At 36.2% G+C, this 16,738-nt stretch overlaps 3 protein-coding genes and 2 non-coding genes across 5 annotated transcripts; 1 reads left to right on the top strand and 4 right to left on the bottom strand.

Annotated features, from left to right (window-relative positions):
* Positions 1-5,162: 5,162 nt before the first annotated feature.
* Positions 5,163-6,394, bottom strand: LOC104736734 (large ribosomal subunit protein eL22y). Its single transcript, XM_010456784.2, has 3 exons — positions 6,334-6,394; positions 5,936-6,173; positions 5,163-5,491 (listed from the first exon to the last, which is right to left on the bottom strand). Exons 2-3 carry the CDS (start codon positions 6,163-6,165, stop codon positions 5,347-5,349), a joined length of 375 nt encoding a protein of 124 aa, XP_010455086.1. The 5' UTR covers positions 6,166-6,173; positions 6,334-6,394; the 3' UTR covers positions 5,163-5,346.
* A 914-nt stretch (positions 6,395-7,308) lies between these two features.
* Positions 7,309-11,036, top strand: LOC147929480 (uncharacterized). The gene is made up of 4 exons (XM_087480636.1): positions 7,309-8,434; positions 8,528-8,638; positions 9,808-10,374; positions 10,435-11,036. The coding sequence occupies exons 1-4, from the start codon at positions 7,309-7,311 to the stop codon at positions 11,034-11,036; spliced, it is 2,406 nt and encodes an 801-aa protein (XP_087336762.1).
* A 2,073-nt stretch (positions 11,037-13,109) lies between these two features.
* LOC109128327 (serine rich endogenous peptide 19) lies at positions 13,110-13,620 on the bottom strand. The gene is made up of 2 exons (XM_019234496.2): positions 13,514-13,620; positions 13,110-13,215 (listed from the first exon to the last, which is right to left on the bottom strand). The coding sequence occupies exons 1-2, from the start codon at positions 13,618-13,620 to the stop codon at positions 13,110-13,112; spliced, it is 213 nt and encodes a 70-aa protein (XP_019090041.2).
* A 955-nt stretch (positions 13,621-14,575) lies between these two features.
* Positions 14,576-14,726, bottom strand: LOC147929481 (U4 spliceosomal RNA). The gene has a single exon (XR_015579126.1). It is a non-coding gene; the product is annotated as a U4 spliceosomal RNA (small nuclear RNA).
* Positions 14,727-14,908: 182 nt separating this feature from the next.
* On the bottom strand, positions 14,909-15,069 carry LOC147929482 (U1 spliceosomal RNA). Its single transcript, XR_015579131.1, has one exon. It is a non-coding gene; the product is annotated as a U1 spliceosomal RNA (small nuclear RNA).
* Positions 15,070-16,738: the final 1,669 nt, after the last annotated feature.

A 16,738-nucleotide genomic window follows, 5' to 3' on the forward strand; every position in this document is an offset into this window, starting at 1 on the left:
GCAAGCGATTATGAACAGTCTTGTCGATGAAGCGGAAGAGAGTGGAGGATGGAGATGGAGCTTCTCCGTGTCGTGGGGCATTACGTTCCCGCCAAAGACTATGTAGAGCGCACTGAAAAACGTATCGCAGAACAAAAAGGTGGATCCGTGGCATGGAAGAGTCAAGAAGCAGAGGAGCGAAAGCTGCCCAGACCGTGGTGAACATGATACCAAGTAAACCTTGAGCCAGAGTAGACCATACATCGGAGGAGTATGCGCAAGAGAAGAAAAGGTGTTCCCTTGTTTCACCATGTCTTTGACAGAGGACACAAGCACCATTTGCAGAAGCGTTCCATTGAACCAATTTGTCACCAGTAGAGAGTCTGTTGTGGAAAGCAAGCCAAACGATAAAGGAGTACTTAGGCGTTGAGTGAGGAAAACAAAACTCCTGCAGACCAGGCACAGGGTGGGTTAAGTTGCCGTATCAAGCACCAAGTATCATGCGATAAGAATTTGCTTTTATAAGAGCCATTTTTTCTGTTTCCAGAGGGAGCGATCAGAACTATGGTGCTGGACTGATATGCGGGTAGAATCAAGCACATCTTCAAGTTGATTCAGTATGTCTAGACGGTGCCGACGTCGCCGATGCTGAAGAGCCTCTACCACAATACTCCGCTGCGAGATCCCCATATCAATGCTTCCCCGGTGTCCGAGTTGAGCAAACAGTTGACCAAGTGGACACCAAACATCGAACCAGAATTATGTTTCATGACCCATGATCACCTCTTTCTGGTGGAGACCCGCAGTCAGATCTCTGTACTTCAAAATTTTCCTCCACATCTAGGATCCTCCAACACTCTGCTCATATACAGACCAGAAGGAACCCGTTCTAATCAAGTTGCGCTTCACCCAGTTGACCCAAATGGAGTTCCCAGCAGATACAAGACGCCAAATCAATTTCAAAATGCACACTGTATTCGTATCTTGCAAACGACGAAGTCCCAGGCCTCCCACATGCTTCGGTTTGCACACGTCCAGCCAATAGATCTTAGATTTTTTCGAACTAAGGTCCGGTCCAGACCATAAGAAAGCCGAGAAAAGGCTATCAAGCTCCCGTAGACACTTCTTTGGTAGGCAAAAAGCGGAAATCCAGAATTTGGTGAGACTAGAGAGGACTGATTTGATCAACTGAAGCCTGCCTGCAAAGCAAAAGAACTGACCCGTCCAGGAGGTGATACGTTGTCGAATACGCTCAATGAGGGGTAGAAAATCAGCATGCGTCATAGACCGCGTAAGAAGGAGGAGCCCCAAGTACCGGACAGGGAGAGATCCAACTGTAAACGGGAAATGTTGAAGAATGTCTTGCTGATGCTGCGAAAAAGAACCAACCATGAAGAGGGTGGACTTCTCAAGACTAATGTGGAGACCATAACTGCAAATTTGTCAAACACCGCTAGAGTCTCCGTAACAGAGTGTGAGCTCCCATCATAAAAAATTAGAAGATCATCGGCAAAACAAAGGTGGGTAAGGCTCATTGTTCTACAGCGAGGATGGTAGCCAATCTGACGATCAGTTGCAGCCTTGTCAAGCATCAGAGACAGCACATTCATACAAATGACAAAAAGATAAGGAGACAGAGAACAACCTTGTCTCAATCCTCTTGTGCTTTGAAAATAATCAGCTAGTTCCCCCATTCACTTGTACAGAGAAAGAAGCCGAACCCGTGCGAAGTTCAATCCAGTGGATAAATTCAGCAGGAAGATTAATGGCTTTGAGAATATTTATTAAGAACGGCCACTGCACGGAATCGAACGCTTTGGAGATATCAATCTTCATCATACATCGAGGGGAAATGGTATCTTTGTGATAATCCTTAACCAACTCCGAAGCAAGCAACAAATTTTCCATCATAAGTCTCTCCTTAACAAAATTTCCATGCATATTGCCATCATCATTTGTATATCATGGATATTCAAAATTCCATTATGTAAACGTTTGTTTCTAGGAGCTCGTTTAGTCACCAAAACGAAGAAGCTACAAAAATATGGTGCTAACAGAACTCAAATTGTTTAACTTCGTAAAGTACTTAAGTATCTAAAGTAATTAATATTAAATCATATTGAAGTATGAATTAAAAATCAAAATTTAATTTAGTAATATGAGTTTTAATTCATACTATGTAAACTAGGTACTAACCCATGGAAAACTGCGGGCTGAACTTTTTTTTGATGAAATTTTTTAATAATTTATTTTGTTATTTATAAAGGTTTATGATTAAAAATTTGGTTTGCTTATATTAAATTTTTTGTCTTTTAAAAATATTTATTGAAAACCTGTTAATAAAACATTTGCATGTAATGAATAAAATTGTTTAAACATTTGTCAATTAAACGCAATCCTTGCTATAGTTGTGAAGTAAGTAAAGAGATATAACTAACATGTAAAAAAAAACAACTAAATATAGCTAGTGAAGGTTCTGAAAAACCTCTTTGAAAACAGTTTATTTATGTGGCTTCTCTTTCTTGTACGTAATAAGCACCTTCAAACATTAAATATATTCAAATCTCGACTTTATTTTATTTCTTAAACAACGGTGGCTAAAAGAAAAATATAACCTTTTTAAATAGATAAAATAATATATTTATATATATATCTTTTATTTTTAATTTATTGGTTTTTAAAATTTAAGCCGTAAAACAAAACTATTATATATTTTATTGGATTTAAATTTTGATAAAATTTTAAACCCGTGCTGGAAATTCTTTTTTGATAAAATCTGTAGTATAGATTTTATTCGATTAGATTTTTAAAATCTTAGCTGTTAAATTTTTTTTAGCTATGAATTAGTTTTGATTCTAATAGATTTTTCCTTTTCTACAATTTTATTTTATTTTATGTATCTCCAATTTTTGTTTTTAATTAATTATATTTATTTAAAATTAATTAATGAATCTTAATTAAATTTTTCTAATGATAATTGAATGTAATTTTTTATTCATTTTAAAGTTAGTTTCATATTTGTACTTTCCAATTAATATAATAGGATAGGAGAAATATATTGTTAAATATACTAGTACTTAATCATATTTCTGTCATTTGAAGTGTGTTAATTCCGGATATTTTTAAAAATATATGTATAAAATACTTAAAATGAAAAAAATACTAGTATAGTTAACAATATATTTCTCATATTTACAGCTATTAAATATAAAAACACAATTATACAGAAAACATAATACCCACTAAGTTTTTTTTTATTGGTTAAAGATGATAATACCCACTAAGTTCCATCAAAAAAATGATTTACTAGTGCCTAGCAAAATTTTGAAACATGTAATTATATTATGTATAGTTAGTTGTTCACTTCCTCAAATACGAAAAGGTATTATTTGATTTTAAACAAGAAAGAAATGAAATAGGAAGGATGGTGAAGAGAAATGAAAGATGATGATGAGGTGATGGAGACAGTGAGTGACACAGAAAGGAATGGGTTGCGTGTTCCTCGCGAGTTTCTTCCCTCCTTTTCTCTCTCTCTCTCTCACACCTCTTTTTTTTTTTTACCCGTTTGGAAGAGAAAGAAAACAAAAAGATCCCACCACCATAGTCCATAGATAGAGAGACAGAGACTTTTGTGTATTTGCAGAGTTCCGATGCAATTCTTCTATATTTTTTTTACTCCATTTATTATTCTCCTCTTTGCTCAATTATTAACAAAACCAAAACGAAGCTTTATATGATCTATGTATCTTATAATTAACATGAATAATATAGTCAATGGGATGCAATAATGAGATGGGTAACAATTATCTATAGGGAAAAATGGTTATAAAATTAGTGGTAGGAGATTGTAGAGTATCTTTTATCTTATTTTCAAAACACGATTTTGTAATTTAATATGTACGTAATAACTACGATCATTTTCATCCGTCGCTTAAATGACGCAATGCAGGTTATATGGTAATTGGTAAGTTAGAGTAAAACTTAGTTAAGCAAAATCATATATTATTTTGCATTGGTCAATTCAATTTTGATTGGTACATGTTTAAAAGTATGAGCATCGAATCTTAGATAATAGATTTCTCCGTGATATGTGAAAAGGAAACAAAGGGTCGCATAAAACAAGATTTCATTTAGAAAAGAAAAAGAAAAAAAAAGAAAGTGGAGGATTCTGAAGTTCATTGTCACTTACTTCTGACGAAGTGAATCGTTCGTTCCCCCATGTTTTTATGGGTTTGGGTTTTTTCCCCTCTGACGTCGTTTGCTTTTAACTCTCTCACTCTCTCACTCTCTCTCTCATTTAACACAACACAACCACACTCTCGATTCTAAGCTGAGATCATGCATTGTAGTCATGTCCATATTGATAAGAAATTGTGTGATACACTTAATAGTAGTAGACTTTTTTTTTTTTTAATTTTTTGAACAAACAATAGTAGTAGACTAAAACTAACATGATGTATGCTAAACAAATCAAAACAGACAAACATATAAATTTTAACTATCAATTTAATAAGCAGATTTAAATTTACGTAACGAAAATACTCTTTTTTTTTTTTTTTTTTTTTGTCAACAACGAAAATACTCTTATAACCGCCATATAATGATGATAGTACAAATCTTTTGTACCATTGGTAATACTACCGATTGCTTTATATCTTGCATATATGGAGGTCAAAACCAGGTGAGGCGATTTAAAAAAACCCTAGTCAATTTCTGTAGATAAATCACTAAATCGAACTGGGTTAAGAATTAACGAATTGAAAAGTTTGCGAGATTGAATACAAGAAACAAATGAAAAGTAAAAATAAAACTAATGAAATCTAGAGTAAAAATAGTTGGGTTACTTCTGTTGCTACAATCTCTTTTTAGTCTTTTGATTTCAATTTCATCATTAAATCCAATATCATATCTTTTGATTTCGTAATATGATTTACATCAAACTTTGTTTTAATTGAGTTAGATGACTCATCTTCTTGCTTCATGGTATCACATTCACCTTGTATGGACTTTATTTCTTATCACATCATTGTATTATACATTTCACAACTTCTCACAAGATTGGATTTGTGCAAAATCTAAAACTAATATATCTTTTGACTAACTTAGTTAATCTTCTATCATCTAAACAAAATTTTATCAAAATCATTAGCTATCTCTCTAAACAAATTTGTTGATCGAGAAACTTTTTGTAAGAAATAATAGATTCCATAGAAAATCTCAAGTGTTGCAACAACAAAAGAAAAAAGAGTATTACTTCAATCAAAACTAAATAATATCTAACACAAAACTGAAGATAATTGAAGAATCAAAACCAAACCAACATGGAGAGCAGAACACAGCACTAGACTAAAACCGGTTTTACTGGTTTTAATCCTCTTCCTCTGCTTCGTTCTCAGCAATGTTGAAGTACCTCAACTCATAGAGGTTACGGTCCTTGTTCGCCGCAATCACTCTGAGCCAATCCCTCACGTTGTGCTTCTTCAAGTACTTCTTTGTCAAATACTTGAGATATCTATCACAAACAAAAACAAATAACTACACTTAGCCACTGTCCAAAATCAGAACAAAACACAATCCTATACTCAACTCCACAAGATAAATCAATACAAGATTCTACAATCAGACTAACCAACAAAAGCATTGCCAAAACCATTAGAAGCAACAAGATGATCATAAGCGATACCAGAACAATTCGAGACTCTACATTCATCATTGTACCAACAAAAAGATCAAACAAAAGCAGTACAAACCAACCAGTCTTATACATTAACCAATACTCAACTCCTAAGCAATAACTTAAAGATTCTACACATTCAAATAGTATTAACCAACAAGATGAAACAGAAGCATTACAAAAACAATTCCTACACAACACAACCCAATCAAAACCTAGACACAAGTTAAAAGGCAAAACTGAAAGAAAAAAAATATTAGGATTTTAGTTAAAAATGATAACCTCTTGGAGAATTGACCATCAGAAGTAACAGTAATCTTGCTCTTCTCACGAGTGATGGAAACAGAATCACCAAGAGCACCGGCTTTACCACCAACCTTAATCCTCTCCTGAAGAAACTTCTCTAGAGAAGCAATCTCCATGATCTTGTCATCCACAGGCTTCGAACAATCAATAGTGAAGGACACTCCCTTCTTCTTCCCCTTGGTTGCTGCTGCACCACCACGACTCATTTTCACCACTACGAATCCAACACACACAAAAAAAAATGTCAACAAAACAATAACAATTTCGAATCTGAATCTAAAGTTCTTCGAATCACATTTCCAGGAAAAAGAAAGCTAGACAATAGAGGTAAAAGAGTTTAAACAACAACAAGAATCGATTCTATGGAAGATTACCTGAAGCTGTAGGAGGAACTGTGTATGAAGAAGCGAGGAGCGGCGTATTTTGTTGATCTTTGAAAGAGAGAAGAAAGAAGTTGAGTTTAGGGTTTTTCAGGCTTTAAAGGTGCTCGTGTCAATTTGTTCTGATAAATAACAAAGTGACCCTGATTTCGTTTGTTTAATCTAAATAAACCCCAAAACATTTCAGATTTGATTCAAAAACCCAGTATTTGTAATGGGTAAGCTTGAAATTTTTTATCTGCAATGGGCCGAAAAGCCTGCGGAGGTATTGTTCCAAAATGATATCATTTATTCAACAACTTTTTCTTTTTAACGCCAAATCAATTATATTATTATCATCGAAATGTTACATGATACTATGATGTACACATCATACATGATGAAACCATTCAAGTACAACTATTTTAAATGAGAAACCATTTGGTTAAATAAATCAAAGCATGATATTATTTAGAAATAAAATAAAAGGAATGAAACATTGCTCAATTTAAAACAAGTGCTATTAGGATACATGAGGAGTGGTTATTGACTGGTTCACAACCGGTTAACACTGGTTCAATTAGTTTGGTTAATGTGTTAGTATATAAGAAAGATTAGATTGAAGGAGTATGGTTAAGCTTGGTAATATATACATTTATTTGGTGTTTTCTTTGGGTTTTCTATTCTGTTTTTCATTTCTTGTCTTTGATTGACCTAGTTCGTGGTGAATTTCTCAATTTCTTTTTCAATTTCGCCGCAATTTCTTGAAATTTTCTTATTCTTTTATTGAGGATGGGATCTTATATACCTCCTTCTTCGGTTAACCCAACGAGCTTGAACTCGCGTGAGACGGTTGAACCTTCGCGTTTTCAGACGGATCAATATGAGAATCCATACTATCTGAACAGTAATGATCATGCTGGCCTTGTTTTGGTTTCTGATCGGCTTACAACAACTTCTGATTTCCCTTCTTGACGACGATCTATGTTGATGGCATTGAATGTGCGTAACAAATTGGGATTCATCAATGGTACGATTACTAAACCTTTGGAAACTCATCGTGATTTTGGCACTTGGTCACGTTGTAACGATACTGTGAGTACCTGGTTGATGAACTCAGTAGATAAGAAGATAGGTCAGAGCTTGCTTTATATTTGTACTGCTGAGGGGATGTGGAAGAGTATCTTGTCTATGTCCAAGCAGGATGATGCTCCTAGGATATTTGCAATTGAGCAGAAACTTAGCAAGATTGAACAAGGTTCTCTTGATGTTACCACTTACTATACTTCTTTAGTTTCTTTGTGGGAAGAGCACAAGAACTATGTAGAACTGCCTGTTTGCACATGTGGGAAATGTGAGTGTGATGCTGCTGCTAAATGGGAAAAATTACAGCAGCGTAGTCGAGTAACTAAATTCCTTATGGGTTTGAATGAGAGTTATGAGCAATGTAGGCGTCATATTTTGATGTTGAAGCCAATCCCTACTATAGAAGAGGTTTTTAACATGGTGACCCAGGATGAGAGAAATATTAAGCCACTTACTCTTGTTGATAATGTAGTTTTTCAATCATCGGCTCCAGTTTCTTTTGATGGAGATGGGACTTATATTAGTGCTTACAATACGGTGAGACCTCAGAAGCTTGTTTGCACACATTGTGGTCGTTTGGGACACACGATTCAGAAGTGTTATAAACTTCATGGCTTCCCTCCGGGGTATAAGACAAATTCTGGTGGCTACAAGGGCAATACCATGAACCCTCGAATTCAGAATCCTCAGTTGCAACCTCGAATGCTTCATAATCAGCCAAGCACGTCGATGGTTTCTTATGATCCTATTCAGAAGGCGAATGCTGTTGCTAACGTTTATGCGGAACAGTCACAATACTCTTCGATGGTTTCTTATCCGTATGCAGCACCTCCTGATTTGGCACCTCCTGTTTCGGCTATGGATTATAGACATGATGGTAATGCTTTTCAGACTCCGCTCTTTACTCCACAACAACTACAACAGATTATATCTCCATATACAACTCAAGTACCGGTTCCAGAGACTGCGGCTACTTCTACTACTGCAACCGTCACTGAACATGGTCTTATGGCCCAAGCATCTACTTCTGGTACTTTTCCCTTTCCTTCCACTAGCCTACAATATAAAAATCATATTCTTACTTTCCAAAATCTTGCCCTTTCTTCTCTTCAAAATTTTTTAGCACCTAATGATTGGATTATTGATAGTGGTGCGTCTAGTCATGTTTGTTCTGATTTAGCAATGTTTAGAGAATTAGTTCCTGTTTCTAGTGTCACGGTTACTTTACCGAATGGTACGCGTGATCCTATCACACACACATGTACCATATGCATTTCACATTCTTTGATCTTGCATAATGTTTTACATGTCCCTGATTTCAAATTTAATTTGATTAGTATTAGTTGTTTGGTTCAGAGTTTATTTTGTTCTGCTCATTTCTTTCCACATTGTTGTCTTATCCAGGAACTTTCTTAGGGCTTGATGATTGGGAGGGGTAGACTCATCAATAATCTCTATATTCTTGGGACAGAATAAAAGACCATCTCACCATCTTTGCCTGCTGTTTGTTCCTCTTCTGCTTCTGTGTTGGCTGATGAAGTTCTGTGGCATCAGCGTCTTGGACATCCATCATCTATAGTTTTAAAAAGTCTAGTCAGTACGATTCCTTCTTTAAAATCTGTAGTTTCGAGCGTTTCTTCATGTTAGATATGTAGCAAAACAAAAACGCTTAGCTTATGTTTCTCATAATAATCTTGCTTCTAAACCATTTGATCTAGTTCATTTGGATGTTTGGGGCCCTTTTAGTACTGTGTCTGTAGAAGGTTTTCGATACTTTTTTACCTTGGTTGATGATTGTACTCGTGTAACCTGGCTCTATATGCTAAGAAATAAGAGTGATGTTTCTACAGTGTTTCCTACTTTTCTTAAAATGATTTCAACACAATATGCATCAAAAATAAAAGTCATATGATCTGATAATGCTCCAGAGTTAGCCTTTACTGATATTGTCAAAGAACAGGGTATGTTGCATCAATTTTCTTGTTCTTATACACCCCAACAGAATTCTGTTGTAGAACGTAAACATCAACATTTATTGAATGTTGCTAGAGCATTGTTATTTCAATCAAATATCCCATTTAAGTATTGGTGTGAATGTATATTGACTGTAGTTTTCTTAATAAACAGAATGCCTTCACCATTATTAAAAGATAGGTCTCCTTTTCAGATACTTAATGATAAGCTTCCTGATTATACAATGTTAAAGACTTTTGGCTGCTTATGTTTTGCATCAACTCATCCTCCTGATAGAAATAAGTTCTCTCCTAGATCCAAAACCTTGTGTTTTTCTTGGTTACCCTACTGGTTATAAAGGATACAAACTTTTAGACTTAGAGTCTCATTCAATTTTCATTTCTCGTAATGTGGTTTTTCATGAAAATGTTTTCCCTTTTAAAACATCAGATTTGTTATCTCAGGCTGTTGATATGTTTCCAAATAGTATTTTGCCATTGCTAACACCTATACATTTTGTTGATTCTATGAACTCTATTGATGATGTTGATATTGATATACCTGAGGAACCTGATGCATCTCATATATCTGCATCACGCATCGCACAAATGGAACCTCGTACTGTTCATGTAGAGACTTCTACCGTAGCACAGGAAACAGTTTCTAATCCTTTACCTGTTGCTAGGCCTAAACGAATGGTAAAGACTCCCTCCTATCTTTCTGAATATCATTGTGCTCTAGTTCCTTATATCTCTACGACTTCACCTTCTTCTCTTTCCTTACCTGAAACAGTTGTTTCTCCACCACATCATACTACTCCTTATCTTATTTCCTTTGTAGTCTCTTTTGATCGTTTCACTCCTCTTTTGCAATCTTATATCTTCTCTTATAGTCTAGAAACTGAACCTAAAACCTTTGCTCAAGCCATGAGATCAGAAAAGTGGACTAATGCAGCTGGTGAAGAGCTTCATGCTCTCGAGCTTGCTCATACTTGGGATGTTGCGAGTTTACCTCCTGGTAAAAATGTTGTTGGTTGATAATGAGTGTTTACTATCAAGTATAACCCTGATGGTTCAGTGGAACGATATAAGGCAAGGCTAGTTGCACAAGGCTTTACACAACAAGAAGGTTTGGACTATATGGAAACATTCTCACCAGTGGCCAAACTAACAAGTGTGAAATTTTTGCTTGGTGCTGCTGCCAAACAAGGATGGAGTTTGACGCAAATGGATGTATCCAATGCCTTTCTTCATAGCGACTTAGATGAGGAGATTTACGAGAGTCTTCCTCAGGGTTATACTCCTCCACCGAATGTTGTTTTGCCTCCCAATCTGGTATGTCGTCTTCGTAAATCACTTTATGGTTTGAAACAGGCTTCACGACAGTGGTATAAACGATTATCTTATGTTTTCTTGGGGGCTAACTTCATCCAATCACCTGCTGATAATACTCTTTTTGTCAAAGACAAACCCGGTTCTTTTATTGCTGCTTTTATCTATGTTGATGATATAATGACCGCTAGCAATGATCCTACTGCAGTTGAGAACTTGAAGACATTGTTGAAGTCTGAATTCAAAATAAAGGATCTTGGACCGGCTAGATTTTTCTTAGGGCTGGAGATATCTCGTTCATCTCAAGGCATTTCAGTGTGTCAATGGAAATATGCCCAGAATTTGTAGGAAGATGCAGGTTTACTTGGTTGTAAACCAAGTCCTGTACCTATGGATCCAAGTCTCCATCTTACTGTAGCAATGGGAACTCCTCTGTCTAATCCTCGTTCTTATAGGGAATTTATTGGACGACTGCTTTATCTCATGATAATCAGGCCTGATATTACATTTGCTGTTCATCAGCTAAGCCAATTTATTTCAGCACCTTCAGACATCCATCTCCAAGCAGCTCATAAGGTTCTACGGAACATTAAAGCCAATCCTGGTCAAGGACTAATGTATTCTGTTGATTCTGAACTGTGCTTGAATGGATTTTGTGACGCTGACTAGGGGAACTGTAAGGATACTTGACAACTCACTGATTTCATGGCGGTCTAAGAAACAGGGTGTCACCAGTCGAAGTAGCACATAATCTGAGTATCGGCGTATGGCTCAGGCGACATGTGAACTCATTTGGTTGCAGCAGTTGTTCAAGGATCTTCGACTCCCAGTTGCAGGACCAGCTAAACTATATTGTGACAACAAGTCGGCTCTGCATATTGCTATGAATCTTGTTTTCCACGAGAGGACGAAGCATATAGAAATCGATTGTCACACGGTTAGAGATCAGATAAAAGCGGGCACTCTCAAGGTTTTTCATGTTCCTTCGGAGAATCAACATGCTGACATTCTCACCAAACCTCTTCATCCAGGTCCTTTCTATGGATTGCTTTCTAAGATGTCATTATCAAGCTTGTATCTTCCAAACCAGACATCCTTGAAGCTACAGACTTGAGAGGGGCGTATTAGGATACATGAGGATTGGTTATTGACTGGTTCATAACCGGTTAACACTGGTTCAATTAGTTTGGTTAATATGTGTTAGTATATATGGAAGATTGAAGGAGTATGGTTAAGCTTGGTAATATACACATTTATTTCTCCTTAATAGAGTTTGTTAGAACCCGTAGTGGTTCTTTGATTCTTCTTCTTCTCCGTCATAGTTTCCGGTGAATCAGAATATTAATAAGTGCATGTTGATAAGTGAGCAAAGATTTCAATTCTTTGGCACTCCCACAAATTTCAATTCAATCTGTTCAATTCTTTGGCACTCCCACTCCCACAAATTGCAATTTAAAACAAGTGCATGTTGATAAGTGAGCAAAGAATTGAAATCAATTTAAAACAAGTGCATGTTGACAATTAAAACAAGTTCAAGTTGCGGGTCCGGCAAATAGGGTGGTCAATGCTATTGCGAAAAGTGTAGCTTGGAGAGCCTTCTTGCCTTTATGATCAAGTGAGGGCTGAAGTTGGATAATTGTTTTTCTGGCTTTTAGTTTTGCTTTTAATTCTGTTGTTGCTCCCAAACATTTTTCTGGATTCTTTCTGTTGACAAAAAAAACTCTAATATGATTATGACAATATGATTTTCTTGTTGATGAAGATCGGTTGTCAAAGTCTTGTTGATATTGCCTCACGCAACTCTAGAATAACACGACAATTTTCTTTGCATTGTCTAACCACCTATAGCCCATGATTTTTTCCATAGTTTGGTAATTTATATGGATTTTTCTTTCATCTAACCTTGACCGAACAAAATCATTTCATAACATACATGGCTTGAAAATGAATAGCGGACAAACCGGCCGTCGAATATGAACAGTAACAAGTCTTTAAAGTTTTCGGTCTTCCAAACGTAGGGACGATAACAAGTTTTTAAAGTCTCTCAGACGTAGTAAACCGGCCGTCGAATATGGATGGTCTCACGAGACTAGTGAGAGGATGTGAAGCCCATTAAAAAAAATGGGACCTTAGACAGGGAGTGGATATAATGCCCACTAAAAAGTGACGGTTGGAACGTTACAAGGCTGGAGGAAACCATTTTAAATTTCGAACTCATGTAACGAATGCTAAAAGTTTTCAAGTATCAATGTTTTGTTTGTATTATTTATTCATGAAAAAATCTACACAATATTGATATTCTAAGGGGATAAATTCCGTTCAGAGAGAGTTGAAAAACCATTATTTCATTGTGTAGTTATGTCATATTAAAATGATACATATGAGTTATGGGTTTAAGGTCATCGTTTTGGTGAACGTGATTTATTTGGTTGGTCGTCCTCTTCCTCCAGGTGCACGCCTTGAACGACTACCATCTACTCCAATTTTAATCTCTTTGATCATCTTAGGATCCCAGACCCTTTCTCTTCTCAAAAATATAATACCTTCTAAATAATAATAATCCATATAATGAAGTTGAATCAAATCAAATCGAATAAAACCTTTATAAAGGACCATTACAAAAATTGAGAGGGAGTAGAAAAAAGATGATACATGAAGGAACGTAAAATCAAATTGCAAAGAAAATCGAAGACGATTCAAATTCATTTTCTTTGAAAGTTCTTTCTTTTGAATATAGGGATCGAGATAAAAAAAAAATATCAAATTTGAAATACAACTAAACCAACATTGGATTGGATATATAAAAAATTGATTGAAATAAAAACTTACTTGGCTTTAAAGGTTCATATTGTACTCGGGCCAATGTCGTGTTCGATATCCCAGAGAACAAGAAAAATGTCAAAATTAGTAAGCGAACCATGACGTTACACATTTTTATGTTGTATTCAAATTTTATATGAACTTCATCAATTTGTAAATTGGTGCATATATATATATATATATATATATAGAGAGAGAGAGAGAGAGAGAGAGAGAGAAACCGTGTTCATTTAAATATATTTTCATAAATGGTGCCAATGTGCCATAGACATATGGTTTGGACTACATCATTGACATTGTCCTCTAAAAATGATTAGTTTATGTGAGTTGACTGTTGAAAATGAGTTGACTCCTGTAAATGTCTTCTTTGAAGTTGTCGAAAGTCGAAACATAATTTATCGGAAGTGGTCTAACATACTTATTATTATTTCATAATTTTTGTGGAGGACTGAGTCCAGGTTTAATTAGTTTACATTGGCTAGAGTATATATCTTGTCAAATAATAGTATAATAAGAAACAAATACAGTACATGGCTCTATTACCCCTTTTCGTTTACCAGCAACGTGTGAAATTATTCAATGATACTACAAGGCCGTAGAATCGTCAATTTGTGAAAATTATTCAACAGAACAGAGTCTAACACCATTATCTTAAGTTCACAAAGCATCTTGCAGCGACGAAGTTGAGATTAGTCCCTTTTGAAATGCCACGTATCCCATTCGTTATGACTCACCGATTCAAATAATCTACTAGGCTACTAACTTTTAAGACGTCCCCCTGACTCCTGAGCTACGGATACATCTCTTGTGGGTCTCTCTTCCCACAAATCTCCACTAAGATCGAAAAGAGTATAAAAGGTTTGTCTAACGATATCTCATCTCTCTCTTTAACACGTTCCTAGATCACTATTACATCACATAACGGAGAGAGAATCATTAAACATGCTGTCGAAAAAAAGAAGAGAGAAGAAGGGAGAGAAGTGAGCATACTAATGAAGCTTACATCCTCTATTGTTATATTAACACATAGCTCAATATGGAAAAAAGATTGAAACTAGGAATTGTAGAGCTTTACCCCGAAGGGAGCTCTTCCAGAAATTCTCGAAGGCCAAAGACAAGCAAAGGCCTAGGAGGGGGTTTGGAAATAGTTTTCAACCAGCAATAGACGCGCCTCGGTTAGAACCTCATTAGCTGCATCATTGCCCCAAGCGCAAAGATGGTTTTTACACAACGAAAGCCTCCTTCTTTTATAGTCACACAATACCCATCAACTTTATATGTGCTTCCGATGTGGGACTCTGTTCCTGAATTAAAAAAAAAAGTATAAACTCCAATTATATCCGAATAATAATAGAAATCTTGAAGATCTGAAAACAATAAAAGATTAGGACTACGTATGGTAGGGGCTACGCGAACGCAAACCCCCTCTGCCACAAATAATGACGCAGGCTCTTCCTCTTGGGAAGACCTTAAGCTTAACACCCCACGATATGTGCAATGTGGTCACTAGCCTAGGCCACTCGTCTTCATTATCACGAGTTGACCCCGTCGAGGTAAGTAATTTGCTCGTTCCATCTGCTTCTCTATTTATATTATACTCTCCATAGTCATTATTTTGAGTGTAAGCGATGTGGGATTATGTTTGTTAAGGCATCGTGATGTTTAGGGCTCCTGATTTCCAACAGCGTGAGTTTTTGTGTGTTTGTTTATACACATGGGCTGGACGCTCTAGGCCCAGTCAAGTAACCCAAAGAATTTTGAAATTTAATTTGTGTTTTTTTAACAATATCCCGTATAGCCCTGGGCGAAAAAACCAGATCCAAGGACCCGAATCGGAACCGACCCAAAAAAGCCAGTTCGGTTCGGATACGGATATTGCCAAAAATACTCGATGGATAATGTTTTCTTATATCTGTGGGTATCGGGTCGGTTCCAGGTATTACCCGAGGATCCGAATGGGTACCCGAGGAACCGAATAACCCTCGATCACTATCCCTTATCGGCTTATCCAGTACAGCATCTGAATCGGAATATCCCTTTTGTTTTGTCATTTTGAGGTATAACCGCTCACTCTCTCAGGTTTGGTCTTTGTCGATACTCGATTCCTGCTTTACCGTACTACTTTGTCCTCTCTAATATACCACCAGTCTGTCTAACTACTATAAAAACTAGAATCCCTAACTAATCTCTCTCAAGCCTTGCCGTCCCAGGTCTCTTCGTCTTCGCCACCATCTGCGTTGTCGAGAAACCAATCTGAGGTATGTTTTCGATCTGATCCTTACTCAGCTTTGTTTTGTTTCGATCGATCTGACCCTTACTCAGCTTTGTTTTGTTTCGATTAATCTTAGAAATGAGATAGTTAGAGAATGATATACGATGCTCTCTTTTACTAAATGAGATAGTTAGAGAATGATAACGGTATGGTTCATTGGTTTGTAAGATTTAGTTTTGTTTGAGATAGTTAGAGAATGATATACGATGCTCTCTTTTATCATGTTTAGTTTGTTGAAATGTAACCAAAACGTTGGTCTCTTAAGTCTATAAGCTTCTTTGCTCTGTCTCTAAGCTTCTTTGCTATGTGCCTCTGTCTATAAGCTTCTTTGCTCTGTCTCTAAGCTTCTTGGCTCTGTAATTTGTTGTTTTGTTGGTCTCTAAGCTTCTTGGCTCTATAATTTGTTGTTTTGTTGGTCTCTAAGCTTCTTTGCTCTGTCTCTAAAGTCTAAGCTTTAGGTTTCAACGTTATCTGCTAATCTGCTATCGTCTATAAGCTTCAGATTTTTGTTGTTTTGCCTTTAAAGCTTGTGATTTAGGTTGTGTAACCGTGTGTAAGCTTGTGTAACCGTGTGTAAGGTTTTAATTTATTTCTTATCGTATATAAACTTGTGTAACCGTGTGTAAGGTTGTAATTTTTTTCTTATCGTATCTAAGCTTGTGTAACCGTGTGTAAGGTTGTAATTTGTTTCTTTTCTAAATGGTGCAGATGGCGTCTTCTCATCATCCTCCACCACCACCAAACAATCAGTCAATGAGTGATGAAGATGACAGTAGAACAGACGATGAAGTTGTTGGACCTAACAACAAGAGGAGACATTGTGAAGAAGGTGTTGGAAAGAAATCAACAACATCGTGGGTTTGGCAACACTTCACTAAACAGAAGGACAATAATGACTTATGCAATTGTCATTATTGTGGGAAACAGATGAAATGTCCAAGTAAGTCGGGTACCTCCA

Source organism: Camelina sativa, chromosome 13, assembly GCF_030686135.1.
Source record: "Camelina sativa cultivar CO46 ecotype springtype chromosome 13, ASM3068613v1".
In the NCBI taxonomy this organism is placed as follows: Eukaryota; Viridiplantae; Streptophyta; class Magnoliopsida; order Brassicales; family Brassicaceae; genus Camelina; species Camelina sativa.